At 42.1% G+C, this 26100-nt stretch overlaps 1 protein-coding gene across 1 annotated transcript in view; it reads right to left on the reverse strand.

The window, feature by feature from the left end:
* kif18a (kinesin family member 18A) overlaps nucleotides 1–26100 on the reverse strand; it is a 55902-nt gene that overhangs the window by 27365 nt on the left and 2437 nt on the right. Inside the window, exons 2-10 of the mRNA XM_056278809.1 lie at nucleotides 17064–17221; nucleotides 15408–15512; nucleotides 13828–13938; nucleotides 13461–13658; nucleotides 8034–8210; nucleotides 7854–7928; nucleotides 7571–7680; nucleotides 2556–2718; nucleotides 934–1098 (exon numbers count right to left, since the gene is read on the reverse strand). Coding sequence (XP_056134784.1) covers nucleotides 934–1098; nucleotides 2556–2718; nucleotides 7571–7680; nucleotides 7854–7928; nucleotides 8034–8210; nucleotides 13461–13658; nucleotides 13828–13938; nucleotides 15408–15512; nucleotides 17064–17221 — 1262 coding nt within the window. The remainder of the gene's footprint in view (nucleotides 1–933; nucleotides 1099–2555; nucleotides 2719–7570; nucleotides 7681–7853; nucleotides 7929–8033; nucleotides 8211–13460; nucleotides 13659–13827; nucleotides 13939–15407; nucleotides 15513–17063; nucleotides 17222–26100) is intronic.

Here is a 26100-nt window from a genome sequence, read left to right on the forward strand (position 1 = left end):
GTGCATAATCAGGTAGAGGTAAAAGATGTGACCTGTGCTTGGCAGGAAAGTATTTTATTATTTGCAGACCTGATATGTCCACCTTGAATAATAGAAACGAATTGGCCACCAGTTGTAGACACTGACAAAAATCTCTCCTTTGCAACTATAAGTAAAACGTCTTTATTATCCCCCCCCCCGCCATTAGATGATACACATGAAATTAATTGGAGTTTTTTTTTTTAATTTCATATATATATGTGTGTATATATATATATATATATATAGCTTTTGTTCCCTAAACTGTCAATGGTGTTATAAGTGCTCAACCAATGAGGAGTGGAATATCAACACAGATAAAGGGAATTATATATATATATATATATATATATACACACATACATACACACACACACACACACACACACACACACACACATATATATATATCAACACGGCTACAGGAAAAACAGATGTTAATGCATAGCAGTACAGGCCTGTTTTGTGCGTCTCGCACTCATCAGCGAGACGCACAAAACAGGCCTGTACTGCTATGCATTAACATCTTTTTTTCCTGTACCCGTGTTGATATTCCGCTCCTCATTAGTCGAGCACTCAACACCATTGACGGTTTCGGAAAAAAACGCTATACACACACACACAAAACTTTGTTAAAAGATAATTTATCATAATTGCCAAATTTATCATTAACTTGTGCAGGGCTTAGTGTTCAGAGGACTGCAGTCATAGCATTTTGTAAAAACAAAAAAAAAAGCCCATTCTTTTTCTCAACAACGACATAACTTTCAGCTGTGTTGGTCAGTGTAATAGGTTGGCTGCATTTCAGTTTTTGTTTGATTTTCTAGCCATTTACAATACACTTTTCAGCTCTGGTAAAGACTTCTCTACACGACCTTAAATCTGAAAGACCCAGATGAGTTAAGTTCTACTCACCTCTGGCACTTGGCCACCTACTCCCAACATCTTCATCTCATTTTCAACTCGATGAAGCCAGCCATCGTTCTCCTGGAAGCGGGCCACCACGTTCTCTAAGCACTTCTGAACATGCTGCTGCTTCGTACGCAGGGAGGCAATCCTGCGCTCGTGCTTACAGGTGGCCTTATGGGAACAAGACAAATGGCAGGTTATAGTGTGACTTCTTCATGTTGTAACATACCTGTGAATATCACAGCAGAGTTCAACAAAGCTGAGTGCCTGATGCCCCATGGCCAGTAGGGCGGCGACTTAAATCTCCGTTACTGGGCCGGGTTGTTAATATTTACAGGAAAGATTCTCTAAGGTGCTTATGAGGTTTCCGCCATTATAAAAACATGCAGTAAGGGCTGGTTTATACACTGGTATATTGGAGGGATTGGATGGATTACTTTGATTTTTTTTTTGTGGATTTTTCATTCATTTTACTGCCAAATTCAAGAAATGCGAGGACCAATATCATGTTTTACATTAACGCAATACTTAAATTCATGAGAGTGAATGGTTATTTCACTTTTGCCAGCAGGGCAAGTAAAACTTTATTTGGGGTAAGATTATTTGACACATTGGTCTGATCCCACAAGGGGACAAAATTCTTAATGTTTTACCCAGAGTAAAATAATATAATCGTGTATGTTCTTTTGGATAGGCCTAATTCAACAAATTCATCATCACTGCTCTTGGCGGCAAATTGTTTTTTTTTTATTTCCCCCTGCCTTTTTCTCCCCAATTGTATCGGCCAATGACCCTATTTTCCGAGCCGTTGCAGTCGCTGCTCCACCCCCTCTCCCGATCTGGGGAGGGCTGCAAACTACCACATGCCTCCTCTGATACATGTGGAGTCGCCAGCCGCTTCTTTTCACCTGACAGTGAGGAGTTTCACCAGGGGGACATAGCGCCTGAGAGGATATCGCTATCCCCCCCCCCCCCGAACAGGTGCCCCGACCGACCAGAGGAGGCACTAGTGCAGCGCCCAGGACACACACCCACATCCGGCTTCCCACCCACAGACACGGCCAATTGTGTTTGTAGGACGCCCGACCAAGCCGGAGGTAACATGGGGATTTGAACCGAAGATCCCCGTGTTGGTAGGCAACGGAATAGACCGCCATGGTACCCGGATGCCCGGGCCTGGCGAAACTTAAAAAAAAAAAAAAAAACAGATAAAAGCTCAGAAGATGTGCTGTGAGCCCAGGGCTCTGTTGTCTTACACAGGAGTAAGTGGATTTTAAGATGACAGAGGGACTATGTGTAACAAAACAGAATACGTATGCTGACCACATTCTCTACAGTGCTCTACTATAGTGGGACATTTAGCAGGCACCACCAACTTCTATCGCTCTCTTTTCCCCCTCAGCGATAGCAGCGAATATTGACCAATATGGTCGAAGCTGGTCTAGGGCATAAGAGGTTTTGGGGCGCAGATGGCTGAGAACATATAGGAATGGAGGAGCATCGTCACTCCCCCATAAGGATGTGAATGAGCAGCATGAAAAAAAAAATTCTCAAGTGCGCCGATGATTCAGCAGCTGTTTCTTTCAGAATAAATAAATAAATAAATAAAAATCTGTGGACGGCGCTACCTTCTCAGTCTTTTCCTTGCCACAGAAACTCTGCACCTGCAGGTAGCCCACTTCACTGTGGTGTTGGCGCAGTTCATTCTCCTTCAGCTGTCTCTCCAGATCCAGCTGCTCTCTCCTGATCTGGGCCCGGCCGGAGAAGATTCTCTGCAGAGAGTCTGACACCCTAGCGTGTGAGACACAGAGGAAGAGAGAGCGAGAGAGAACTCAAATATCAATCTTTACCGCATTTCTCCTCATTTCGCCGGACCTTAAAAAAGCAGCATTTGGAAATTTGAGTCACAGAAAAAGAAAAAAAAAAGAGAAGAAAAATGCAATAACTGGAAGGTGATACTGGAGTTTTATGAAAACTGGCCAAAATGACTGTCCATTTTGTTTTCTAACACAAAGCAGCATGCTGTAATAGTCCAGGGAAGATCCTATTTGGATGTTAAATGTTACTACTGAAATAGAAAAACAGACCCATCCATGAGAGGCAAATAAACGACATTAAATATTTTCCTTAAGCGATGACATTTGAAAGGCTCATAAGTAAATGGACAGAGTCAGGTTGGTGCTCTTATTCGGTTATATGACGGCCGTTTGTTTCAAGTCAGGTTTTCAAAAATCACCTCTGATGCATGTTCACGTCGTCGTCTTACGTAGGCTGAAGCAAAAGGAAGGAAGGGGGAAGCATGCGGATAAATAGCAGGACCGGAGAGCTGTCGCTGCAATGTGACTGTGCTCTCCAGTGTAACCCCCGTGATTTAGAAGACATCGTGGCCTTGCTAGACTGCTGAATTTTTAATAGCGTGAGAAGCGTGCAGTCTCTCTCCAGACCCTCATTGTGCGAGTTGTGAAGTCTGATGCCAGTGAATGAAATGTGTGGGAGGGAGACTCATTCAGATTTTCAATCCCCCTCCGCCCCCACCCCGACAGCCCTAGACAGACGTCACTGCATACCTCGGGTGTGAAGATTTTCAAATTGCTTCTGATTTTCAAATTGTCTCTTGATGTGTCTGAATGCGTGCGTTTATTTTGAACCACAAAGGTATCACACAGATGTCGAGATCAGAAATGTGGGGGACCTTTAAACACAGATACAAAAAAAGCTAACGTTACAAAATAATAAATAGCATGCTTTCAATTCAGCCGAACACATTCTCTACCTCCGTACGTATTTAGAGAGAATGTTCGAGGGAAATGACAAAGGGAGAAAAAAAAGGGAGATGCAAGATTTTGTTTTGGTCTCTTTCAAATAAAAAGATGGTAGAATAGTCACTTCTCAGATAAAGAATTACTGAAGGATCACACTGGCATTTAGGTTTGTCGTGATCACATCATATTAGGTATCTATCTTAATTCGATGCCTGCTGTTCCGGGGGCTACATGTTAGTGTTTTAACATCGGCTTGATTTTATTTCGCAGCTCACTCGGACCGCAACATGGTACAAAAAAGGAACAGCATCATCTTGGAGGCAATGGTCAGACTGACATGTCAACACTTTTGTTTTGGACCATTTGCTTCGAGAAAATGTTTTCTTGGCATGTCATGGCAATCCCTCCTGGCACATAACAGTGTACACTATATTGCTGTTTGTGCCAGGGGACCCGATCTTTGGGGTGGACCAATTTCCGGCGCGGCGTGTTTTGGGGTTTGAAAGCCACTGAGAGGCGGTGTAACAGACCCGGTGTTTGGAAAACACACGTCCCAGCTTGTCCCCATCTTACAATGCCGTGATCGCAAACATTCCCTAATCCTCTGTGAATAGTACACGTGGCCATTGAAACTCTAGTTAATGGCCACGCCTATCTGCATATGAAACGGATCATTGGTGTCGGTCGTTATGTAACTGTATTGTTTATAAGGGTGAGGATACCTGCAGTCAGTTTAAGGCCATGACACACCAGGCCAATGTCGGTCCGTTGGTGAGCGTCTGTGGCCCTAGTTTTTGCGGTGTGTGCCGCACCGTTGGCACTAGTCAGACCCCTGTTGGCAGCTTTTCAGCCAATTCAGCATGTTCGATCGGCGGTGGAGTCCGTCGGTGAGAGAGCTCACTCTGATTGGCTGTTCACCTTAGCGAATCAGTGCACGAGAAGAGAAACGGAAGTTACGAAAGCAAGCAAACGACGACGTCAAGAGGTCACACACAGAAGGCTTTTCTCATTTTTCGTCTTCATCCCACCTGAACAGTTCAAGAATTTTTCATCTCACGCAGGTGCAGAGCGCACATGCTAGTTAGCCATTGGCTGTAGTCTTTGTGTGTGTACAAGTGCTACTTTTTGGCCCAGATACAGGTGATGTGAGGCGACGCAACAGTCGGCCTTCGTCGCTACCAGTTCTCTGATGTCGGTTTGGTGTGTCTGGGCCCTTAGACTGAAGAGGTCACTTAGATGAGTGACGAAAGGTTTCTGTCAATAAACGTTGTGTCCAGATGAACTGATTAAACTATCTTCAACATGATTTGGCAAGACCCAAGGATTCAGGAGGAGCCAAAGTTTGACTCAAGACCAAACAATTTTTGAGCTAGATGTCAAAATGTAAAGTGAGTTGTAAAAACGCCACCATCTGGCCAATTTCTACCAAAACTTGTATACTTGTATACAAGATATACGAGTGTGTAAAATTTGGTACATGTGTTCATATTTGGTACATGTGTACACAAATTTTACACAAAATCTTGTGTAAAATTTGGTACATGTGTAAAAAATTTTTTAATGACCAGTCACAGAATTGTGAGGTAAATTAAATTTTATTGGCTAATGACGACAATGCTGTTTCGGTGGTCACTGTAATCAGAATGCATGACAAAGACACAGCATACCAAATTTGAAAATCATTGGGCAAACAGTTCAGGATTTATCAACACGCTCTTGCTATAGCGCCACCTATGGGACACATCCCTGGAAATTTGGAGGGCATGTTTGTAAGCCTGTGGTGATTGTATATCGTGTTCACGAGATATGGCTCATTCTGTCAATACAGGCCACACCCTAAACTGATCGGCATGTGACGGGCAAGTGGTTTGGCTATCAACAGTCTTTTGATAACTTTTGTCACAGGTCTCTGAAGATGGTACATGCCAAATTTTGAGAAGATTAGATTTATGGTTTTGGAGATGTTCAAAAAAATTGTTTTTACAAAATTCAAATGGTGGAAATAAAATGGGGGCTAAACGTTAGTTCCAGCATAAATAAACCAAGTATTCGGAAGAAGCAAGAAATTTGATTCTAGACAAAACGATTCTTGAGATAGAGGCCAAAATGTAAAGTGGCTTGTAACAGCACCACCTACAAGCTGATTTTTTTTTTTTGTGACGAAGTAGCAGAAACATTTTGAACTTACTGACGAAGTTCGGTGTCTCTAGGCCCTACAGTTTCTGAGACCCAGACACTTCCAGGCTTGGAAGCTATGGCACAAAAACATAAGAAGCATCCAAGAAAAGTTTCTGATGCGCAAAGGGGGGGGGGGGGGACCCAACAAACTCAGCATTCAGATGAAGGATTAAAGTAAAAGGACGAACATGGATAACCATTGGTGTAGCTTTTCCTCGTTGGAGAGCGCTGAAAGAAGAGACGTTATTACTCTCACTGCCAGAAAGAGGTGACAAAACTTCAGCACTGCAGGTTTAATATTGATATATTGGTCCAAACCATCCAAACTCTAAGGGGTTTAGAGTTGTGCAGCCTTGCTGAGTATTTTTCTTTTGAAAACTTGAGGCTCAATGGGGCGTGGCTACTGTGCAAGATGTATGACATGAGAGGTATGACTGCAGGATGCAGCGTTAACAGTCTTGCCAAAACCAAATGGACAACAAGCATGTTAGGTGGCAGTGATGTTTTATCCTACTGTACAGTCAGGTTGAAGTCACAGAAAGTTGAATCAGTTCATCTGGACACAATGATTATTGAGAGAGATGTTTCATCACTCATCTAAGTGACTGAAGGTATCCCCACAACTGACTGCAGGTATCCCCACCCTTATAAACAATACAGTGGCATAACAACCGAAAATAATGATTGGTTTCATATGCAAATTGCCATGACCATTAACTATAGTTACAATGGCCATGTGTACTATTCACAGAGGATCGGGGAATGGTTGCAATCACAGCGTTGTAAGTAAGATGGCGACAGGTATACTCTTTGCCCCCCCCCCCCTCGGTTCAGTGATGGCCGTTCCCTCTTCACATGATGGCCTCTTTGACTCCCGTGAAACTTATCGTTGTTTTCGGTCATTACGCCACTGTATTGTTAAAAGGGTGGGGATACCTGCAGTCAGCTGACACTGAAGAGGTCACTTAGATGAGTGATGAAACGTTTCTCTCGATACACGTATCCGGATGAACTGATTCAACTTTCTGTGACTTTCTTACCTGGATTAGTGAGCATGCATAAAGACAGTAAGGTGGTTGAAGCGCTTCACATCAACCATTGAAGTTTGCAGTCTTATTAAAATCTTAAAAGTAAAAATTAAACTTGAAACTGTACATTGGGAAGAAATGCAAAGCATTAATATGTACCATAGAGCTATTGTGTTCTCTTCCCAATTATGCTCCATTCCAAATAATTTATCACAACTCTGCATGATTAATGTGTAACAATATTTCAGTAAAACAAAATAAATCCCTAATCAATCAAAAAACATCATGTTCGGTCATCATCTAGTTCGGGTTATTTAGTTGGTTAATAAATGTAACAATTTCATTTTAAGGGTCGACTATAACCTCAACCGACATGCCTAATTAGAACTTTAACTGTCTGATCTGCTCTCTTGTCGTTTCATTACTGACTTATAGCCACCAGAAGCACTGGTAAAACCACAGGTCCCATGGGTCCTGGGCCGATTCATCCATCACTATACAACTCACATTGGTTAAGGCAGGCTTGTGCGTGCTTTTCTTTCTCTATTCAGTGACTGCGTAATTTTTTTCCCCGCCAACTTTTTCAACTCAAAGCATAAACTCAATGCGTAAACAATTTAAAACAAAATTCCAGTGTTCCTTCACATGCACAAATAAACACACACGCAAACTTACTTTTTAAACTCTGCCTGAATCTGAGAGGAGGTGGTGTTAGAATTCCCAGGCACCGAGTTATCAGTCTTCTTCTCCTCATACTCTTTCAGCTTCTGCTTCAACATTACGATCTTTGACAGAACCACAACAAATGAGGAAAATGAGGAAATCTATAAATAAACTGGCCAAGTGTAAGCCATAAATCACAAAGACAGTAAAATAAACAAATTTAGTGGCGTTGTTAGAAAGTGAAGGATTTTGTTTTGCTTGGCATACTAGTAGTGTTGGGTGGTTCTTATATTACCTCTTGCCGTTGTTGCTCACAGATCTGCGCATACTGGCCAATGTGGCTGTCTAAGCTGACAACATTACTTTTCAGCTGTTGGGAATTTACGGACAGGCAGAAAGACAAGGAAATTGTTACAAAAGGGAATATAGTTGAAATTAAAATCAAAAGATAGAAAATGATCTCCACATGACTAACCAAAGACTTTATCTCCTTGGCCCTGTTGGCGTATTTCAGTGTGTTATGGGTATCGTCGTAGGACTTGGATGACGGGCTGATGTTGGCGATCATGACCGTCCTGCAGTTGCCTCCCAAGGAGTCCTTCAGCAGTCGTGTCAGCTTGCTGTCCCTGTATGGTATGTGTGCTTTCTTACTCTGAAACAAATGAGACGAGTAACACCATTTAGCATAGCTAGGTTCATGGATAGTGGACATTCACCAACATCTCAAAACATGTGTGTGTGTGTGGTGGTGGGGGGGTTGTGTTTTCATTATCTATCTGGAGAAGCACCAAAGTGGGACTCGTTCAGACTCGGCTATACAACTGAAGCAGGGACCAACAAATCACACAGGAAAAAACTCGTATGGGGGATGATGTGGAGAATTAAGGTTCATTCTAGTTAGGTTCACACCACAGGAAAACAGACACCCATAATGTTGCACTGCAGTTCCTGTACATCTGGCCCTGTGAATACAACTTGGCCCCTTGTAAAGGTCTGGATAAACTACAGCTGCATAGGTGAGTCACAATCTTATGGAGACTGAAATGGCAGAAATTCACATGAAAAGTTAAAGAAACACAAGGGAGGAAAATGATCTCTTCAAGGGTCTGCAGCTGCCACAGTGACACTCCTGACACACAACCTACATCTGGATTCGAAGATCCGTAGTTATATTTCATGTCAGATCCAAGGGGGAAGCTTAAGGGTATTTGTGCCAATTTAGCAAATTTCCCTTTTAGTCAGAGAAGGCCTTCAGGCAAATTCATGCTTTACAGCAAAACCTCAATTTCTTTTTTATGAGTTGTTCAGTAGTTGTGTGACTGAGGTCTGCTCACGTTGGCCCAACTGGAAAATTAGCCTAGAATAAGTGTTCTTGAGACTGACCCTTCCTTTATGCAGTCAAATGGGCAGAGAGATAGATGTGAACTGGCCCTTTACCAGAAACAATGGGTGTCAAGTAAATAAGCATGGTTACATATGGACAAATAGGCTAAACATAAACCGATAATAACCATTACTCCAGCTTTAGGAACAGTAATGTAAAATAATTTACCTGACTATCATTATGGGGGTAAGGTCAAAATCAGGGGCAGCATTACTTTTCGGTAGCACCTAGGTTTTTGCTCCCTCTCTACATTTATTAACATGTAGTAATAGCCGAGTTGACATTTTGAAACGGCGCATGCAACAAGTCATCACACGCAGTGAATGGGATATTGCTCTAACAATACAGACGTGGCGAAATGCTGTGATTTTAGAGACTTCAAACACAAAACAGCTCTTAACCAGTACGGTTTGTCAACACTGAGGCCGGTGGCTGATCATGGCAAACTGAGCGATTTACATTGTAACCAGTGTGTTTTAGCATATGCTATGGCAATGTACACAAGTAGACGTTTATTTTTCAAATTTTATCCAACAAAGAATCAAGGAGACATGACTGAAGAGTTGGGGACTTATCTAGATAGTTTTCAAAATCACAAGTCATAAGTTCAAATATAAACGATAAAGGCAACTTGGCGAAATATCTCCACGATCACATTACTTTTTTTAAACACTGGTGTCTTATTAATGCACCTCTGTCCATTTGTTTCTTTTTTTGATGAACGTCAGTGGAGTTGTTCACTTGTTTACTGTCCAAGTCGTAGATGCTGACATGACACATGCGAAACTGTTTACAATGTCAGTACTCAGTTTATAATGGTTTACTCTGCCATTTCATAGACAGACCCAGTTTACTACAGGATGGCAAGTAGGCAGGGACCTGATTGTTAGTCCAACTGTTAAAGCAACAGTGGACAATTTTTTTGCTTTAATTTATCATTATGAAGTAAATGTTGATCGCACAGTGTAATGGCTATCGGCGTTTAGATTGGTTCCCTATAAGCCTCGCTTTCAGGCTTATAGGGAACCAAAACCTGTCTGCCACCGGGTATGATCGTGTGGGAAAATGAGGCTCAATTTACAGCACAAAGGAAGTGCTGTAAATTGTAAGCCATTGTGCAGCCTAAATAAGAAGAAGATTGCGCTTTGGCGCCCGGGTAGCGTAGCGGTCTGTTCTGTTGCCTACCAACACAGAGGCTGGCGGTTCGAATCCCTGTGTTACCTCCGGATTGGTCGGTTGTCTCTACAGACACAATTGGCCCTGGCCCTGTCTGATGGTGGGAAGCCGGATGTGAAGAGTAGGGTAATTGGCCAAGTACAATTGGGGAGAAAAAGGGGAAGAACAAAAAAAAGAGAAGAGGATAGTGCTTTTGTTTTCCCCGCTAGCTATTGATAGCCATCGGTATCTATCCCCAGGAGTGGGAATGGCGGATGCTGGAACAACCAAAGTGACAGTGGAAACTCTACCCGGCAAGAGAAAAAGTACCCCGTTGATGGAGGAGGCAAAGAAGGCGAAGAGGGAGAATGATAAAAACAGAGGTAAAACAAGAGTGAACCCCGGACGGGATATCACTCGATGGAGTGAGCTCTGGTGTTGTATCGAACTTCGTTTCCCCATCAAGATCTGTTTCCCCACTTGCCAGACGAAAGCATTTGCATGGAAACAGGTTAGCTATCGGTTAAAATTAGGTTAAGGTAAACGTTAGGTTAAGCTAAGGACTAGGTTGAAGTTAGGTTAAGGGTAATCAAGTGTCCCGATGTATCGAACCCTGGCTAGGGGAAACAGATGTCCACGGGGAAATAGTTTGATACAACACCCAAGACTTGAGAGGCTTCCAAACCGTCATTCTGTTGGCATTCTTTCTACTGGATCATTAAGTAACACAACCTGCCTACTTATTAATGCTACCGTATGTTTTAATCTGCCTTAATCGCACTGAGATGGGGGTTTCGAGTTCAAATTGGGACTCTTACGGTTGTTTCTTGTTTTGGACAGTAGCCAGGCTGCTAATAAACGGAAAGCGATCCGGTTGTCTTTGCGACAGTGGCGGAAACAATAAAAACACTTGAAAACGCGAGGGAGGGAAAATTAAAAAGTGGTCTACAGCCGCTTTAAAAGTATCACTGTATTATCAGGTTTTAGAGAAATATGAAACCATGTAAACCCCTTCTATCAAAATATCGCCACTGCTATCAGGTAATTAATTTCCACGTAAACATACTAAATGTAAACAAGTTACAGATAAATGTAAACAACCTTCGGAAAGGCGAATAAATTACGGATAAATTGTGTGCAGCTCACAACAAAATGAAATATAGCAATGTGAAATGCCCAAGCATAAGCACACAGCAAACCCCCCCCCACCCCAACAAATAAGTGTCTGTTCCCTGTGCATTTATAGTGAACATTAGAAACACCAAAAACCGTGGCAGTGGCATGAGGTGGTGCGTGGGGGTTGGTGGTAGAGAGCTGGGCAAATAGAAGTCTGCAACTGCAGCAGTCAGGCGTGGTGGCCAGAATCACCAGACTAATCTAGCACTGCCCAGGCAAAGCAATAAAGATATCATTTGCCAGTAATGAAGCTGCCTGGTGGGGACAGATCACATTTCGCTATTGCGGTGGCAGGTTTGTGCAGCATTTCCTAAATGCATGTGACGTGCTTACGTCTTGTCCCCAGGGACTAGTGTGTAAAAGGAGACGGCTGGTTGACAGGTTAATGTATGCAACTGGAATGAAATAATACCCAAATACTCAGCTGACTCTCCACTTCCCAGGCTCCTGGGATCATTCGGAGGGGATGGTTGTTTTGAGGTACACCATCGAAATGTCTGCTACATACTGCCATGCACTGGATGCAGGTTTATAAAGGATTGAAGTATAGCTGTATTGATTAAAACTTCAGATAACCCCATAAAAATGTGCATACTCTGAATTTCTTCCACTACAGTGCACAAACACATTTTTACATTGAATATTCTGGCATTAAATAATTTTACATTAAACAAAAATTATAATAAGTCAATTCTCATCAAATGACAAGTACTTGTTTTGATACCTGTGGCCTTGGCCTGTACCAAACATAGATATTTGAGAGCAGATGGCGGACACCTGTATTCACATTAACAAAATGTAGATTTTTCCATACTACATAAGAGTAATAAACTAAAATTTATAACACCAGTACAAAGGGTTGAGGTAGAACTACATTGTATGACGCAAATAATAACTATTCTTACTAAAATACTACACTTTTCGTCACAATATTGTATTAATACTATATTAGGCTAAATGAATCTGGGGAATATGTGGCATTAACAAAACAAACATGGACATATGTGAGGCAAATTTCATGTTTGCTAGCATAGACAACACACATGTGGGTTAAGAACATAATCGATTCTAAGTGTGAAATCTAGACGCAAAACCATGCAATCGAACTAGTGGAGTAACTTAAGCAGCCAGGGTCCACTCAGCAACTGAAGCAGACCCACATGGATGGGATTTTCAAAAGATTGCCATTAACATGGTAGCACTGCTGAAAAATCCAACTCTTCAGTGACATTTCCTCTCAGTCACCAGAAGAGTGCACTCGGTGGAGTGCAGATCTCCACCAAGTGTAGCTCCCTTTCGCCGGCGCTCGGACTTGGGCGACAAACCTCCCCCTTTTTTCACCTACCGGGTGAAGGGGCCCTTATTAAAAGATTTCAGGTGTGTTTAACCATTGCAGTTTTCACAATATAAAATGAAAGAAGGCGAATGACTTTCATTCGTTCTAAAGGAATAAAACAGCGGTGAGAGAACATAACTCAAACATGGGAAATGTTTTATTGCAGCTACTGAGATGATTTCCAGCTGTGACCGTGATTAATCCTACTCTTGAAATTTTATTTTACAGTGGAATTTTAACACTGGAATCTAGGGTACTTCCACATCAAATCCCCCTTAAACAAACCTGGTGCCAAGGTGAAGGCGAATTATTTTTGGTTCATCCAGTGTTCCTCCGGTTCTCCTGTGCTGACATCAGCAGTGAATGATTGGCTGACTTGCGAAATACGATCAACGTCTTGTTTACTTTCAACACTCATACCGGAATACATCATGTTTTGACACTGTCGCTGCTTGATCAAAGTCAACCGAGCAGCGCTGGTCGAGCGAACTAGAAAGTGAATGACAAGAGGGAGCTGCGACAGCGAGAACAAATGTTTTCCAAAGGCTTTTAATCACCGCAACCACCAGGTTCTCGTCCATACAACTGTGCACCCAAAAAAAAGAAATTAGGCTGATAGGTCCAGTAGTTTGTGCGCGAACAAACGTATAATCCCCCCCAGGCTACCACCTGGCAGTGATAATGAAGCAGCCTCTAAAAACATGCATTAGATGTACTGATGCGAAACAACTATTTCTTTACTACAACTCCCCCAAACGGTCCTCGGTGTAATTCCTACCTGAATTATAAAAGTACTTCTCACAAATAGCATCCCAAAATAAGATTTTGTTGGGTGGTTTATATGAACTCACCTTAGGGTTAGCAAGAACATTGATGACATTCCCCAGGGCAAGGAGCGAGCGGTTGATGTTTGCTCCCTCTCGAAAACGTGCCCCTTTGGCGTTGGTGGCGCTAGCCCTTTCCGAGCCTGCTAGGTCAATCAGACTCAGTTTGGCAACACATACGTTAGGATTGAGGGTGGCAGATTTGTCCTGCTGCCTCAAGTAAATCTGGTGAGAAGAACACAAAAGTGTCAACCCACTCGTCAATCACACAGAAATAGGGGAGACTCTCAAGAAACTGACATCCGTTGAAATGCATTGTGGCAAAACATCCATCTGAAAGGTGGATTGAAGACTAATGATCAGAGGATTAGCTTCAATTCCCTTGGTGAAGTACCTGGAATACAGCATGGGACCGTGAGGATGTGGCGTTCATGTCAGTGGGGTGCTGTGTCCTGTTTTGATTGCCATAATCCAAAGCCTCAAGAATGTGCTCTGCAGATTTGGGCTATAGTGAGATAAGACAACATCAAAACTCAAATGTCAAAAGTGAAACGTCTATGTCCACTCCAGTACTTTGACAGTTCACTTCAGAATGTGGGCAGCATTAACCAGGGGAAGTCATACATGAAATTCCTAGTCTAGAAAAGTGAAACTAAAACTACCAAATGTGAATAACATGCCACAGCAGGTACTATACTCTCTGCTATCAAGCCTGGAGCTAACCAATGAATACAGCTTGGAGACTTATGTCTTCAAGGGACAAAAAGAGCTCTTTTTCTCCCCAATTGTACTTGGCCAATTACCCCACTCTTCCGAGCCGTCCCGGTCGCTGTTCGACCCTCTCTGCCGATCCGGGGAGGGCTGCAGACTACCACATGCCTCCTCCGATACATGTGGAGTCGCCAGCTGCTTCTTTACACCTGACAGTGAGGAGTTTCACTTGGGGGACGTAGTGCGTGGGAGGATCACGCTATTCCCCACAGCTCTCCCTCCCCCCTGAACAGGTGCCCCGACCGACCAGAGGAGGCGACACGGCCAACTGTGTCTGCAGGAACACCCAACCAAGCCGGAGGTAACACGGGGATTCGAACTGGTGATCCCCATGTTGGTAGGCAACAAAATACACTGCTACACTACCCGGACGCCCACAAGAGCTGTATTCTTTAACATTAAGTGTATGGTAGTTAAAATATTAAATCTCTATTATCATTATTATTTTTCCTAAATTTATTTCTGATTTTTCCCTTTTTCTCCCAATTTAGTGGCCAATTGATCCCTATTTTAATTCAAACAGCCACCCTCGTACTGTATGAGTTCGCCAACTGCATCTCTCCGGCCGGCAGTCTCGAAGGAGACGCCTCCCCACTTTCGTGACGAGGCGAATCCAAGCTGAACCACTGCTTTTTCCCCCCACACACACACAGATGCATTCATGTGACAAACACAAGCCGACTCCGCCCCCCTCCCGAAGACAGCGTTGCCAATTATCGCTGCTTCATCGAGTCCGGCCATAGTCGGATCTGACGAGACCGAGGCACAAACCCCGATCCCCAGTGGGCAACTGCATCGACACAAAGCCGATGCTTAGACCGCTACCCCACCGCGGACTCAATCTCTATTATTTTTACGACTATTTAAGGAAACCTTTATTTCCATTGCATCTTTAGTTCCCCAGATGACCTGATGGCATTTCTAATTTTAAGCTAATACCCTTTTCCCACTGGCCAAAAACCCCGCTAACATTCGCCTTTTTACATTGACCAAAGGCAGACATTAGCGGGTTTTTTAGCCAGTGGGAAAAAAGGTGTAATAAGCGAACAAGTGATACCTAGGAGAGGTACAGCACTGCAAATTTATGATAATAACTGGTATTTTAAGCGAATGTTTGGCTGTTTTTGCAAATTTCAATCCAACAAGGAGCTGATAGCAGCTAACATGAGCTGAGGTCAATTATGGATAATTCATGTCACTAACCTGATGCAGTGTAAGGCCCTGGACCACTACTCCTTTACTACTATCTTCTCTTACTGCCAGGGGGCCAGTGTTAGCCAACAGGTCTCTGATCTGCTCATTGTAAACCTGAAAACAAACAACGTGGAACAATGTGGTTTCTTACTACCTGCACAATACACACAGCTGGCATTCTTGGGAGCTGTAATTAAATGTAGAGTATTTCAGACATTAGCCCATTTTTCAGGGTGTTATTGAAAATAACTTCTTTATGTGAATCTTCACATCCTAATTGTGAATATCTAGTATGTTTATGTAAAAACAGAAAATTTGAATTTCACCATGGAGTGTGGGCATATGCAAACCTCAAAAACCAACAGCAAAGGGATGATGCACACATAAGCCTCAGGATATGGGTTAGTATTGAAAGAACTCTTTGTAAAGTTATCAAGCTACTTCCATAGCTCATAAACAGTTAATGAACTGTAAGTGTGGATTAGCAACCTTGCAGTAATTCCCTATGAAGCATTTTCAAACATTTAATTGAAAACATGAGTGGGCAGAACACAGGACAAACAAAAAACCACAAACGCCTTTCAATTCCAATGTGCATCCAAAAATCAGTTAGTATTAAAGAAACACAACAAGTTGTACTCCCAATCCCAGCATTCAAGCAAGAAAGAAAGAAAGAAAGAGAGCGGGTCCACAATATACGAGTAAACTTGACATTATTGGCCAATAACAGCTTAAAAATGTTTCATAGGTATTAGGACAGACACCAGAATTATTTCTGATATGTCCCATCTCTACGACGACCCTTTAATCATGTTGACAGCAACGACAGGCATTGATGGAAAGACAAGTCACACAACAGCCTGTAAAGAAACGAGAGCCCCTTTGGCATTTACAGAAAGAATTTTCAAGAATTTTCATTTGACGTAACTTTATGACAGTCAACATTTTAAAGGGAAGCTTTCAAGGTTAAAAAAAAATGTAGGACCTAAGATGCCTGAAAATGTTATGCCAAAATAAATGTTAATGTTTTCTCCATTTAAGTCAAAGTAATTTGTGCTCTACACTTGGAACCATTGTTGGGTTTAGTAATAAATCAGGACAACTTCTAATCAAGCACTGTTTTTTTGAAGTTTTCACTAAGAAACAGTTGCAGTATGATAAAAATAAATAAATTAATAATAATAACCCTGAGAGAAGGATAAGCGGTTTGGATAATGGATGGATAATAATAATAAAAATAATAAAACTCCACTGGTGGGATTGCAATGAAACAGAAAATGTTAATTAGTATTGGCCAAAAATCACCACAGAAATAATCTGTGGTGATTTTTGCACCAGCACCAGCAAGAATTTTGAATATTGCTTATTCGTAATATCTATCTATCTGTCTGTCTGATCACAAGAAATCATTTATCATGAATAGAAATCATGTGACTATAAATATAGCTATCCAGGTCACATAACTGACGTCACTATAGATATGATAAGAATGTGAAACAATATGATATTACAGTACAGTCCATCACACGTCAAAACATTTCATATGATTACACATCTCTTCTGAGTCTGTCTGGAACACAGTGAATTGATGTCAGAAATAGGAATTTCCGATTACTACGACTAACAGTTGACAATCTGGTAAAAAGCGATAACTCAAATATTTACCTCAAGATATGAAAAGGCAACATCGAATACTTTCTCCTCCTTGACTTCCTCCATGCGCTGGAACAACTCTATCATGGTGCGGTACATAATTCCAGGATCATTTTGTGATCCTAACATGGTATGTGTCTTTCCTGCACCAGTGGCACCATAGGCAAACACTGAAAAATTGAAAGTTTGCTAAGAGTTAGCAGTGAATGACTATCCTTATAATCAAAATAGAAAAATTAGAAATAGAAAATGTCACAATCACAAAAACAATCCCCACAAAACAACAATATTCTTACTTTGCATAGTGTATAGATGGAAATGATCATAATAACAAACTTTAATTTGATTACAAGTCGACAACTGGCCCAAGTTATTTATTTTTAGGTTGATGCAAAGTGCATGCTCTTAAGCAGAGTGTATGTTCAATGGAGGATTCATGCAGATTTATTACAATGTGACAATTTCAATGTTCCAATTTCATTTAGCAGACTCTTTTACTCACAGCGACAACGCAAGTAAGTGCCAAAAAAATAGGTTCAGGTCCAACAGGACAAAGGTGCCAACAGACAGTGCACCAAGGTAATGCATAGGGTACATAGAAGAGTTTTTTTTTTTAAATATATATATTAACACCATCAGGTGTGGAGCTATTCGAGAAAGCGCTGGGTCTGTAGCTTCTTTTTAAAGATGGAGATCGATTCAGCGGATCCAATGGAGTTCGGTAACTCGTTCCACCACTGGGAACTACAGAACAGAAGTCTGGCTAGTGACTTTGAGCCCCGTTGTGGTGGAAGTGCCAAACACCTTTTAGTGGCAGAGCGTCATGAGCAGGATTGAGTGTAGACCTGAATGAGGGAGTTCAGGTAGGTGGGAGCCGTTTTAGTTGCTGTTTTGTAAGCGAGCATTAAAGTTTTGAATTTGATGCGGGCAGCAACTGGGAGCCAGTGGAGGGATATGAACAGCGCAGTGACATGTGCTGTTTTGGGTTGGTTGAAGACCAGACGCGTGGCCGCATTCTGGATCACTTGCAGAAGTCTGAAAGTGCATGCAGGGAGGACTTCCGGTCTAGCTGACTGGGTGATGGCAGCATAAAGCGATAGGTTCTCGACTTAAATTTGAAAAGTTACCCGATATAACTCGATTTTTCTCAGAAACGTGTTAAAGCAAGTGCAGATACAGCGGGTGAACGAAAATGCCTACAAAGGGGAAGAAATATCTCGCACAAAGAAAAGAACAGGAGGAAGTAGGGGGAGGATAAACTTTCACAAGCTAGTAGCAGTAGAGAAGACAACCTGCAGCTGGTCACGGACTTGGAGCGGAACTGGGATGCTAACCTGGGCGTGATCCTGAAAGGGCTACTTGAATTCAGAAAGGACTGCAGAGAGAGGATATTAATAAAATGTACAAAAGGGTGGAAGAAGCAGAGGAGCGAATCAGCACGGCTGAGACCCGAATCCAATCATCAGAGGATGTTTTGTCAGAGCTGGTGAAGCGCCATATGCAAATGGAGACTAAAATGACTGATTTAGAGGGGCGTTCGCGACGCGACAATGTCAGAATAGATGGCGTAAAAGAAGGAGTTGAAGAAAGCATGACAACGGTGACTACCTTCGAAGAAGATTTACTAATGAAAGGTTTGGAACTCCCCTCTTCTACAACGCTAAATATCAAGAGAGCGCAATGAGTGCTCGCTGCGAAACCGCCGACTGAAGCCCTACCAAGATCAGGAACAAGAATCCAGAACACTCATTTCACATCATGCACTTGCGTACATGTAATGAAACGAAATGCCGTTTTCCCCAGCCCACAGCAGTACAACACAAAGATAAAACACATCCAAAAACTACAAGAACGCACACACCCAAACTAACACCAATAAATAAATAAACAACCAAATAAATAAATAAATAAAATCCCTGTCCAAGCCAAGGGAACGAACACCAGCCGGGATGACTGTCGGAACCGCTGGTCTGCATAGGTTAGCAGTTAGCTTAGCCCGCCCCGCTTCCTGTCAGACCGCCCTCAGCATTTCCTCGTCGGGCACAGCTCCAGGCAGGGGCCGTGGTCCCCGGGCCCACCGGACGAAGCAAACCAAGCTCTCCCAGCCGATCCAGCGCCAGCTCCCCCAGCCAGACGCCCTCGACACACCTCCCCGCACTCCTCACGACGACATCAAAAACACCAGTCAACGCCAGGTGAGGCCGCCGCCAGACCGCCCTCGGTGTTATCGGAACTGCTGGTCTGCATGGGCTAGCAGTTAGCTTAGCCTGCCCCGCTCTCTCAGCCATCAAACGAAGACAAGGACGGTACTGGGTGAGGCCGCCGCAAATGTGAATTCGTGCCGCCATCTTCCGACACTGGCTCTGGGTGGGGCCGCTGCAAACGCGAATTCGCGCAGCCATCTTCCCACACCGGAAGCGGAAAGATCAATTGTGGTCAAGTTTTCAAGCTACATAATGGAGGACGTGCTTAAACGAGCTTGGCAGAAAAAAATGATTCGATTTCCAAAGAAAAAGGGTATATTTGGACCACGACTATGCTCCGGGGCTGCTGAGGAGGCGGAGGGAATACGCAAAAGCAAAAGCTGTGCTCAAGGAAGGAAAAATAAGATTCCAGACCCCGTTCCCAGCCAGACAGTGTTTTATGAGGATGGCACAGTGGTGTACAACACGGCAGAGGAGGCAACAGCGGACATGGCAGAGAGGGGGATACCTGTGACTGTTCTGAAAAATCCAACTTCCCTTTTGGAACAGATCAACCAGCAGACTTGGCGATCCAGCGGAAAGCAAGGAAACCGGGATAATACAAGCTCCAGGCGAGGCTTCAAGGAGCGGCTCCAGGCATTCTGGCGTCGGGACACTTTGTTAGTACATTTGCTACGACAAAATTATGTGTATGTATGTGTACGTGTATGTGTGTTTAAATCTCCTAAGAAATTTAAACAGTGCTGAGACTAATGCTACGAGACAGATTATATTATCACACTTATTTCCCAATACGTTACTGAACCTATGAGAAGGATAATTTTAAGGGCATATAGAGGATAGATTTTGGGTCGGGACACCTCTTACTGGACATTATGGACCTACACATCAGCTTAAAGGCTGAAGAGGGTCCTCTTTCACTGCTAGGAGGAAGAGAATTTCCCTCCATACTCACATTCCATCTGAGTCAAAAGACCATAAGAAAGGCCTTAATATTGGAAGTCAATGTTCTTACTCGTGATTTGTTTCATTATTTTGTTACTGTGTTAATGGTTAATGACTATGTTTGTGCTACCATTCCTTGTAGCACCAGGGGTGTAAGATATGATTTAATTAAAGGACTATTGGGGGCAGGAAATATACTTGAAGGGACACAATGCAGAGTATCAAGGCAATTAAAGTAACTACTTATAATGTAAATGGTCTGGGAAATCCAATTAAGAGGAACAAAGTTCTGTCAAAATTAAAGAGGGCGGGAGTAGAAGTAGCTCTCCTCCAAGAGATTCATTTAACAGTACCGGAACACAAAAAAAGTAAGAGATGGAGATTTAATCAATATTCATCTTCCTGTAGTCAAGGTTCTAAGAGAGGGGTAGCAACTCTAATCTCTAGTAAATTAAACTTTGAGTGCACATTTGAAAATAAAGATACTGAGGGGAGATTTGTACTGGTCTGGGTATACCTGCAGGGTGTTTTAGTTACTTTCTGAATGTTTATATCCCTCCGGGATCTGAATGGAAAATTTACAAACAAATCTTTGAATTATTAATCTCAGAGGCCCAGGGTATCCTAATTTGTCGGGGAGACTTTAATGTTAGACTTCACCAGATCCCATATACACTGAAACCTCAACATACAGGAGAGCGCGGGGGGGGCAAAACAAAATGAATGATGGGGGAGCTGGGACTCTCAAACATATGGAGGGATCTAAATCCGACAAAGAGAGACTACCTTTTTTCCTCACCCGCATTCTGTCTACTCTAGGCTTGATTATTTCTTTATATTTCAAAGAGATTTATATAGGGTGATAAATAGCAATATTGGGACCATTGGACTTGTCAGATTATAAACCAATATCTATGGATGTAACATTAGGTTCTGAAAAGAAGAGCACTATCTGGAGGTTAAACAGGGATTCTAAATCATACGAGGCAGCAAATAAGGATGGATTTGAAAGACTGCTTTGATCAAAATGATAGTGGGGAGGTGTCACCACCGATTCTTTGGGATGCGTGTAAAGCTGTTCTTAGGGGGGAAATTATAGGCTATTGTTCTAATTTAAAAAAGAAGAGAAAAGAAAAATTGGACCAGTTACAAATGGAATTAAAAAAAATTAAAGTACATGCATGAAAAGACACTGAATCAAGTTATAAAAATAGAAAAAACGAATTAAATGAAATATACTCAAATGACACTAAAAAAAGCTGCTCTTTCTTAAGCAAAGACACTATGAAGTGGGAGGAAAATCAGCTAAACTACTGGCTTATAAACTAAAAAAGCAACGAGCAGAAAACACTATAATTTATGTTTATTTATATATATATATAGTTAAATATATATTTATAATTATATTCATAATTTATATATTTATGTTTTATTTATAAAATAAAGGACCCTACAGCAAATTCCAAACACTGCAAATTAAGATATACAACAATCATTTGAAACATTTTAGAAAAAACTGCTATATACACAGCCCCAAATATATGAAACGGAGATGGAAGCCTTTTTAGCCTGATAAAACTACCTGAAGCGAGGGATGAACAAAATAAGCTTCTAATTAGTGAAATCATGGCTCAGGAAATCAAAAAGGCAATTTCAAATTTAAAACCCAATAAGGCAGCTGGACTAGATGATTTTCCATCAGAGTGGTACAAGGAAATGAAAGATCTGTTGATCCCTGCAATGAAGGTCACGTGCTCAAAACTAGTATAACTCCTCCATCTTGGAGAGAAGCGGGGATCTCCTTGATACCAAAGGAGGGTAAAGATAAAATTGAATGTGGAAACTATCGGCCAAAAAGTGTTCTGAACCAAGATTATAAGATCTTCACCTACATCCTGGGAAAAAAAAGAATTGGAAAAAAAAATCCTCCCCCAAATAATCAGTCTAGATCAGACAGGTTTTATTCAGCAAAGGCAGACAACAAGACAACATCCGCCAAACTTTACATGCAATTGAACATATAGCTAAAAATAAACTTCAGGCAGTACTATTGAGCCTTGATGCAGAAAAAGCTTTTGATCAGGTCCATTGGGAGTTTTTATATAGAGTACTACAGATATTTGGATTTCACCAGACTTTTATTAAAACAATTCAATCATTGTATACTAATAGCCCAAGGGCGAGTATAAAAACAAATGGAGCCTTATCAAATTCATTCAGCCTGGAAAGAGGGACAAGACAGGGCTGCCCGACAAGTCCATTACTGATTGCAGTATTTATTGAAGCGTTAAGCCAGGGGATCATTCAGGGCAAAACTATTAGATATAAAAATGCTATGTCAAGAACATAAAATTTCCTTATTTGCAGACGACATTGTAATTTACTTGTCAAACCCCGAGAGCTCAATTTTGAAATTATTGTCACTCTTAATAGGGGTGCAATGATTAATCGACGTAGTCGGCAAAAATTGATGACATAATTAGTTGCCAACGAATTTAATTGTCAACAATTCGTCGGTTACGTCATCGCGCATGTATTTCACGGTGTGGAACTAAACTAAACATCGTTTAACCGGAGCTAGTGATGGAAGTAGCTAAGGAGTGAGGCGTCTCACGTCCTTCCCAACCCTCTGAGAGTTGCACATGCGCAGAAGCGACCAGGAACGCAAGCGGAAGCGACAGGACAGGTAAACAAACCAGCAAAATGGGGGGGGGGGGTGTGTGCAACACCATCGCGTCCTAAAAATTCTAGTCTGGAAGCATTTCACCCTCAACTTGGCAAAGAAAATGATTACCTGCAAGATTTGTAAGGTGGACCTTGGTTATCATGGGAGCACCTCAGTAATGCACGAACATGTAAAGAAGAGGCACGTTGGACATCTCGACGATGCGGAGGCGCCTCGGTAAGATAGTTAGCTTGTTAGCTAGCTAGCTATGTATAGACAGAGTTGTCTTTGCTTTTAACATTATCATAAAGCCAATACAACTCCGTCTATACTTGCGTGCAGGATTCTAAGAGTTTAAAAGAGTATTGTTACCCTTTTGCCTGACAAATTTGTTTTTTTAATCAATTTATGCAGTCCGACTCCGAAGAGTAAAGGTACCATGGATGACTTTATGCATAAGAAGCAGACGTGTAACACCACCGCAGCAAGCTACTGCCCTCCCCGGGTCAATACTAAACATGATAGTCAATGACATGAGGCCAGTCTCCATGGTTGATGGTGAAGGGTTTCAACAAATGATTCGCCAGTTCAACCCCGAATACACCCTGCCATCCAGAACCCATTTCACCCACTTGATGGAGAAGAAATATGAGACAATCTTCTCTGACGGTAAGAGTTTAATTTAAAAAAAAAAAAACACACTAGCAATTATATATTTGATATAAGCAATTATATATTTATTATAACAACAGAATTTATGAAGAAATATTAAGATCGCCGATTAATAATTTAATTTGATTCAATCAAAATGGCCAAAATAATGTAAATAAAAAATCTAAAACCGATTTGTTGAATGTTTACTGTGTACACTGTGTGGGTCGTTGCACTTCAAAATGTTAACTAAAATCACCTCTGATGTCTTTAAAGGTAAAGGAGATCATAAAAGAAGTCAAAAGCTCCCTCACAGTGACAGCTGATGTGTGGACCAGCTGTGCCATGGATGTATATCTTGGAGTGTCTTGGCATTTCATCACTGAAGATTGGCAAATGAAGACTTTGAACCTTGCCACCATGCCTCCGGAGGAGAGGCATACTGCTGCAAACGTCATGACATGGATGAAGGAGGTGGTAGAAAAAATTGACATCTTGCCTACCAAAATAAAAGCAGTAGTTCATGACAACGGGTCCAATATGGTGGTAGCAATGCAAATGCTGGATGAACAACACGGTTGGGCCTCTGTTCGCTGCACTGGGCACATGCTCCAATTCATAGTTAACAGTGCCCTCAAAAAGCCCAGCATCAGCAGAGCTTAAGGTGCTGGAAGAAACCTAGTGGAACACTTCAGAAGAAGCAAGCTGGCCAATACAAAACTGAAGATGAAACAGCATCAAATGAACACAGCACAGCACAAGCTGATCCAGGATGTCAATACAAGATGGAACAGTACATACTACATAGTAGAGAGACTCCTGGAACAGCACTGGCCAGTCACTGTGACTCTATCCGATCCTAAGGTAACTCCAAGGGGCAAACACTACTTCGAATTGAAGCCAGATCAGTGGGTGCTGCTTGAAGAGCTGGTGCAAGGGTTGCAACCTTTTGAATGTGCTAGTTTACCTTAGTGGACAGGAGTATGCAACCGCTTCATGTCTCCCACAGCTGGTCAAAGGGCTGCAACGGCCCATACAGCAAACCTGTTTTGAGACAAGCCCAGGAAAAGCCTTTCCGGCCAGTTTAGGAAAAGGGATAACAGAGAGATGGGGGAGTCTGAACACCATCTCAGCAGAGAGACAACTCACTTGTTCTTGCAGCTGCCATTGACCCAAGATTCTGAAAGCTAAAGTTTATGACAGCTGAAGATGGCACAAGGGTGCAAGGGACAGTTGAAGTCCTTTCTATCAAAGAAGCAAAGGAGGAGACTGAGATACATGGCTGCAACTCCAAGCAGAGGAAGGTCAATGTTCCAGGGGAAAAATCAGCACTGGATAACATCCTTCATCTGAGACAAGACAGTCTTGAGTGAGGAGGAAGATGAAACCCAGGAGAACCAAAAGATCCAACTGGTGAGAAATGAAGTTCAGATGTACTTCTCAGAGCCAGCAATATCCAAAAAAGAAGACCCTCCCAGATGGTGGAGGGAAAATGAGGGGCGTTTTCCCACACTATCAATGCTGGCAAGCTCTCTTTTGTGCATTCCTGCAACATCCACCCTGTCAGAGCGAATCTTCTCTGCAGCGGGGAATATCTGCTCTCAGAGGAGACCAAGCCTCACTCGAGACCATGTGCAGATGCTGACTTTCCTCAGTTCGAATAAACTGTAACTAACATGTAGCCTCATGTAGTTGCAACTTGCGACAGACTCTTAAGACCACAGAATGTTGTGCACAAAATGCACTTGTCATTAAGGGTATTATATTTGTTTCAAACTCTTCCAACTGAAATAACTGATTAAGAATTCAACGAATGGGATACATTAATATCGTGGTACATTTGGCAAGGGGAAAAAACCAAGGATAAGATTTAAAACTCTTCAGCTGGCAAAGAACAAGGGAGGACTTGCACTCCCCTGCCTAAAGGACTATTATATATTGGCCCAACTGAGGATTTTGTTTTTTGATGCAATTCTGATTAAGAATTGCACGCTTTCTTGAAAGAAAATCAAGAAAACATGTCCGGGGCAGTTCCAATTCAGGCACGGATAGGGGATAAAAGACTCATTAAAAACTTAATGGAAATAGGTAATAAGTGCATTAACTTATCTCTGAAAACATGGCTAAATACTGTCACTAAGAATGGATGGTTTGAAGAGATACGAATTCTGAGATGGTGCTCTCACGACCTTGACTTTACCCCAAACAAATTAGATGCGAGTTATAAAGGATGGGCTAATCGGGGCCTCTCCATACTGTACCTTTTTTTAATCTGGGGACGCTAAGCAAATTTGAGATGTTGAAAAGACTACACAGGTTAAATAATAGTGACTTTTATGGATTTCTTTAGGTACGCCATCACATTAACGGTTTTATGTTAGACAGACAAAAGGCATTTGAGAATAATTTATTGAAAGTTTTAGTTCGTGCCTATAGGATGGATTCAGGGCTTAAAATCATCTCTAGGCTATACAGGGGACTTCAGGAGATTAGTACAACCTACATAAAACAAAAATGGGAAAGGGAAACTAAAAGTTCCATTCCAGGGGAAGTTTGGATAAAGTATTGCGAATCTCAATGGAGG

This window comes from Lampris incognitus, chromosome 4 (genome assembly GCF_029633865.1).
Source record: "Lampris incognitus isolate fLamInc1 chromosome 4, fLamInc1.hap2, whole genome shotgun sequence".
Taxonomy (NCBI): Eukaryota; Metazoa; Chordata; class Actinopteri; order Lampriformes; family Lampridae; genus Lampris; species Lampris incognitus.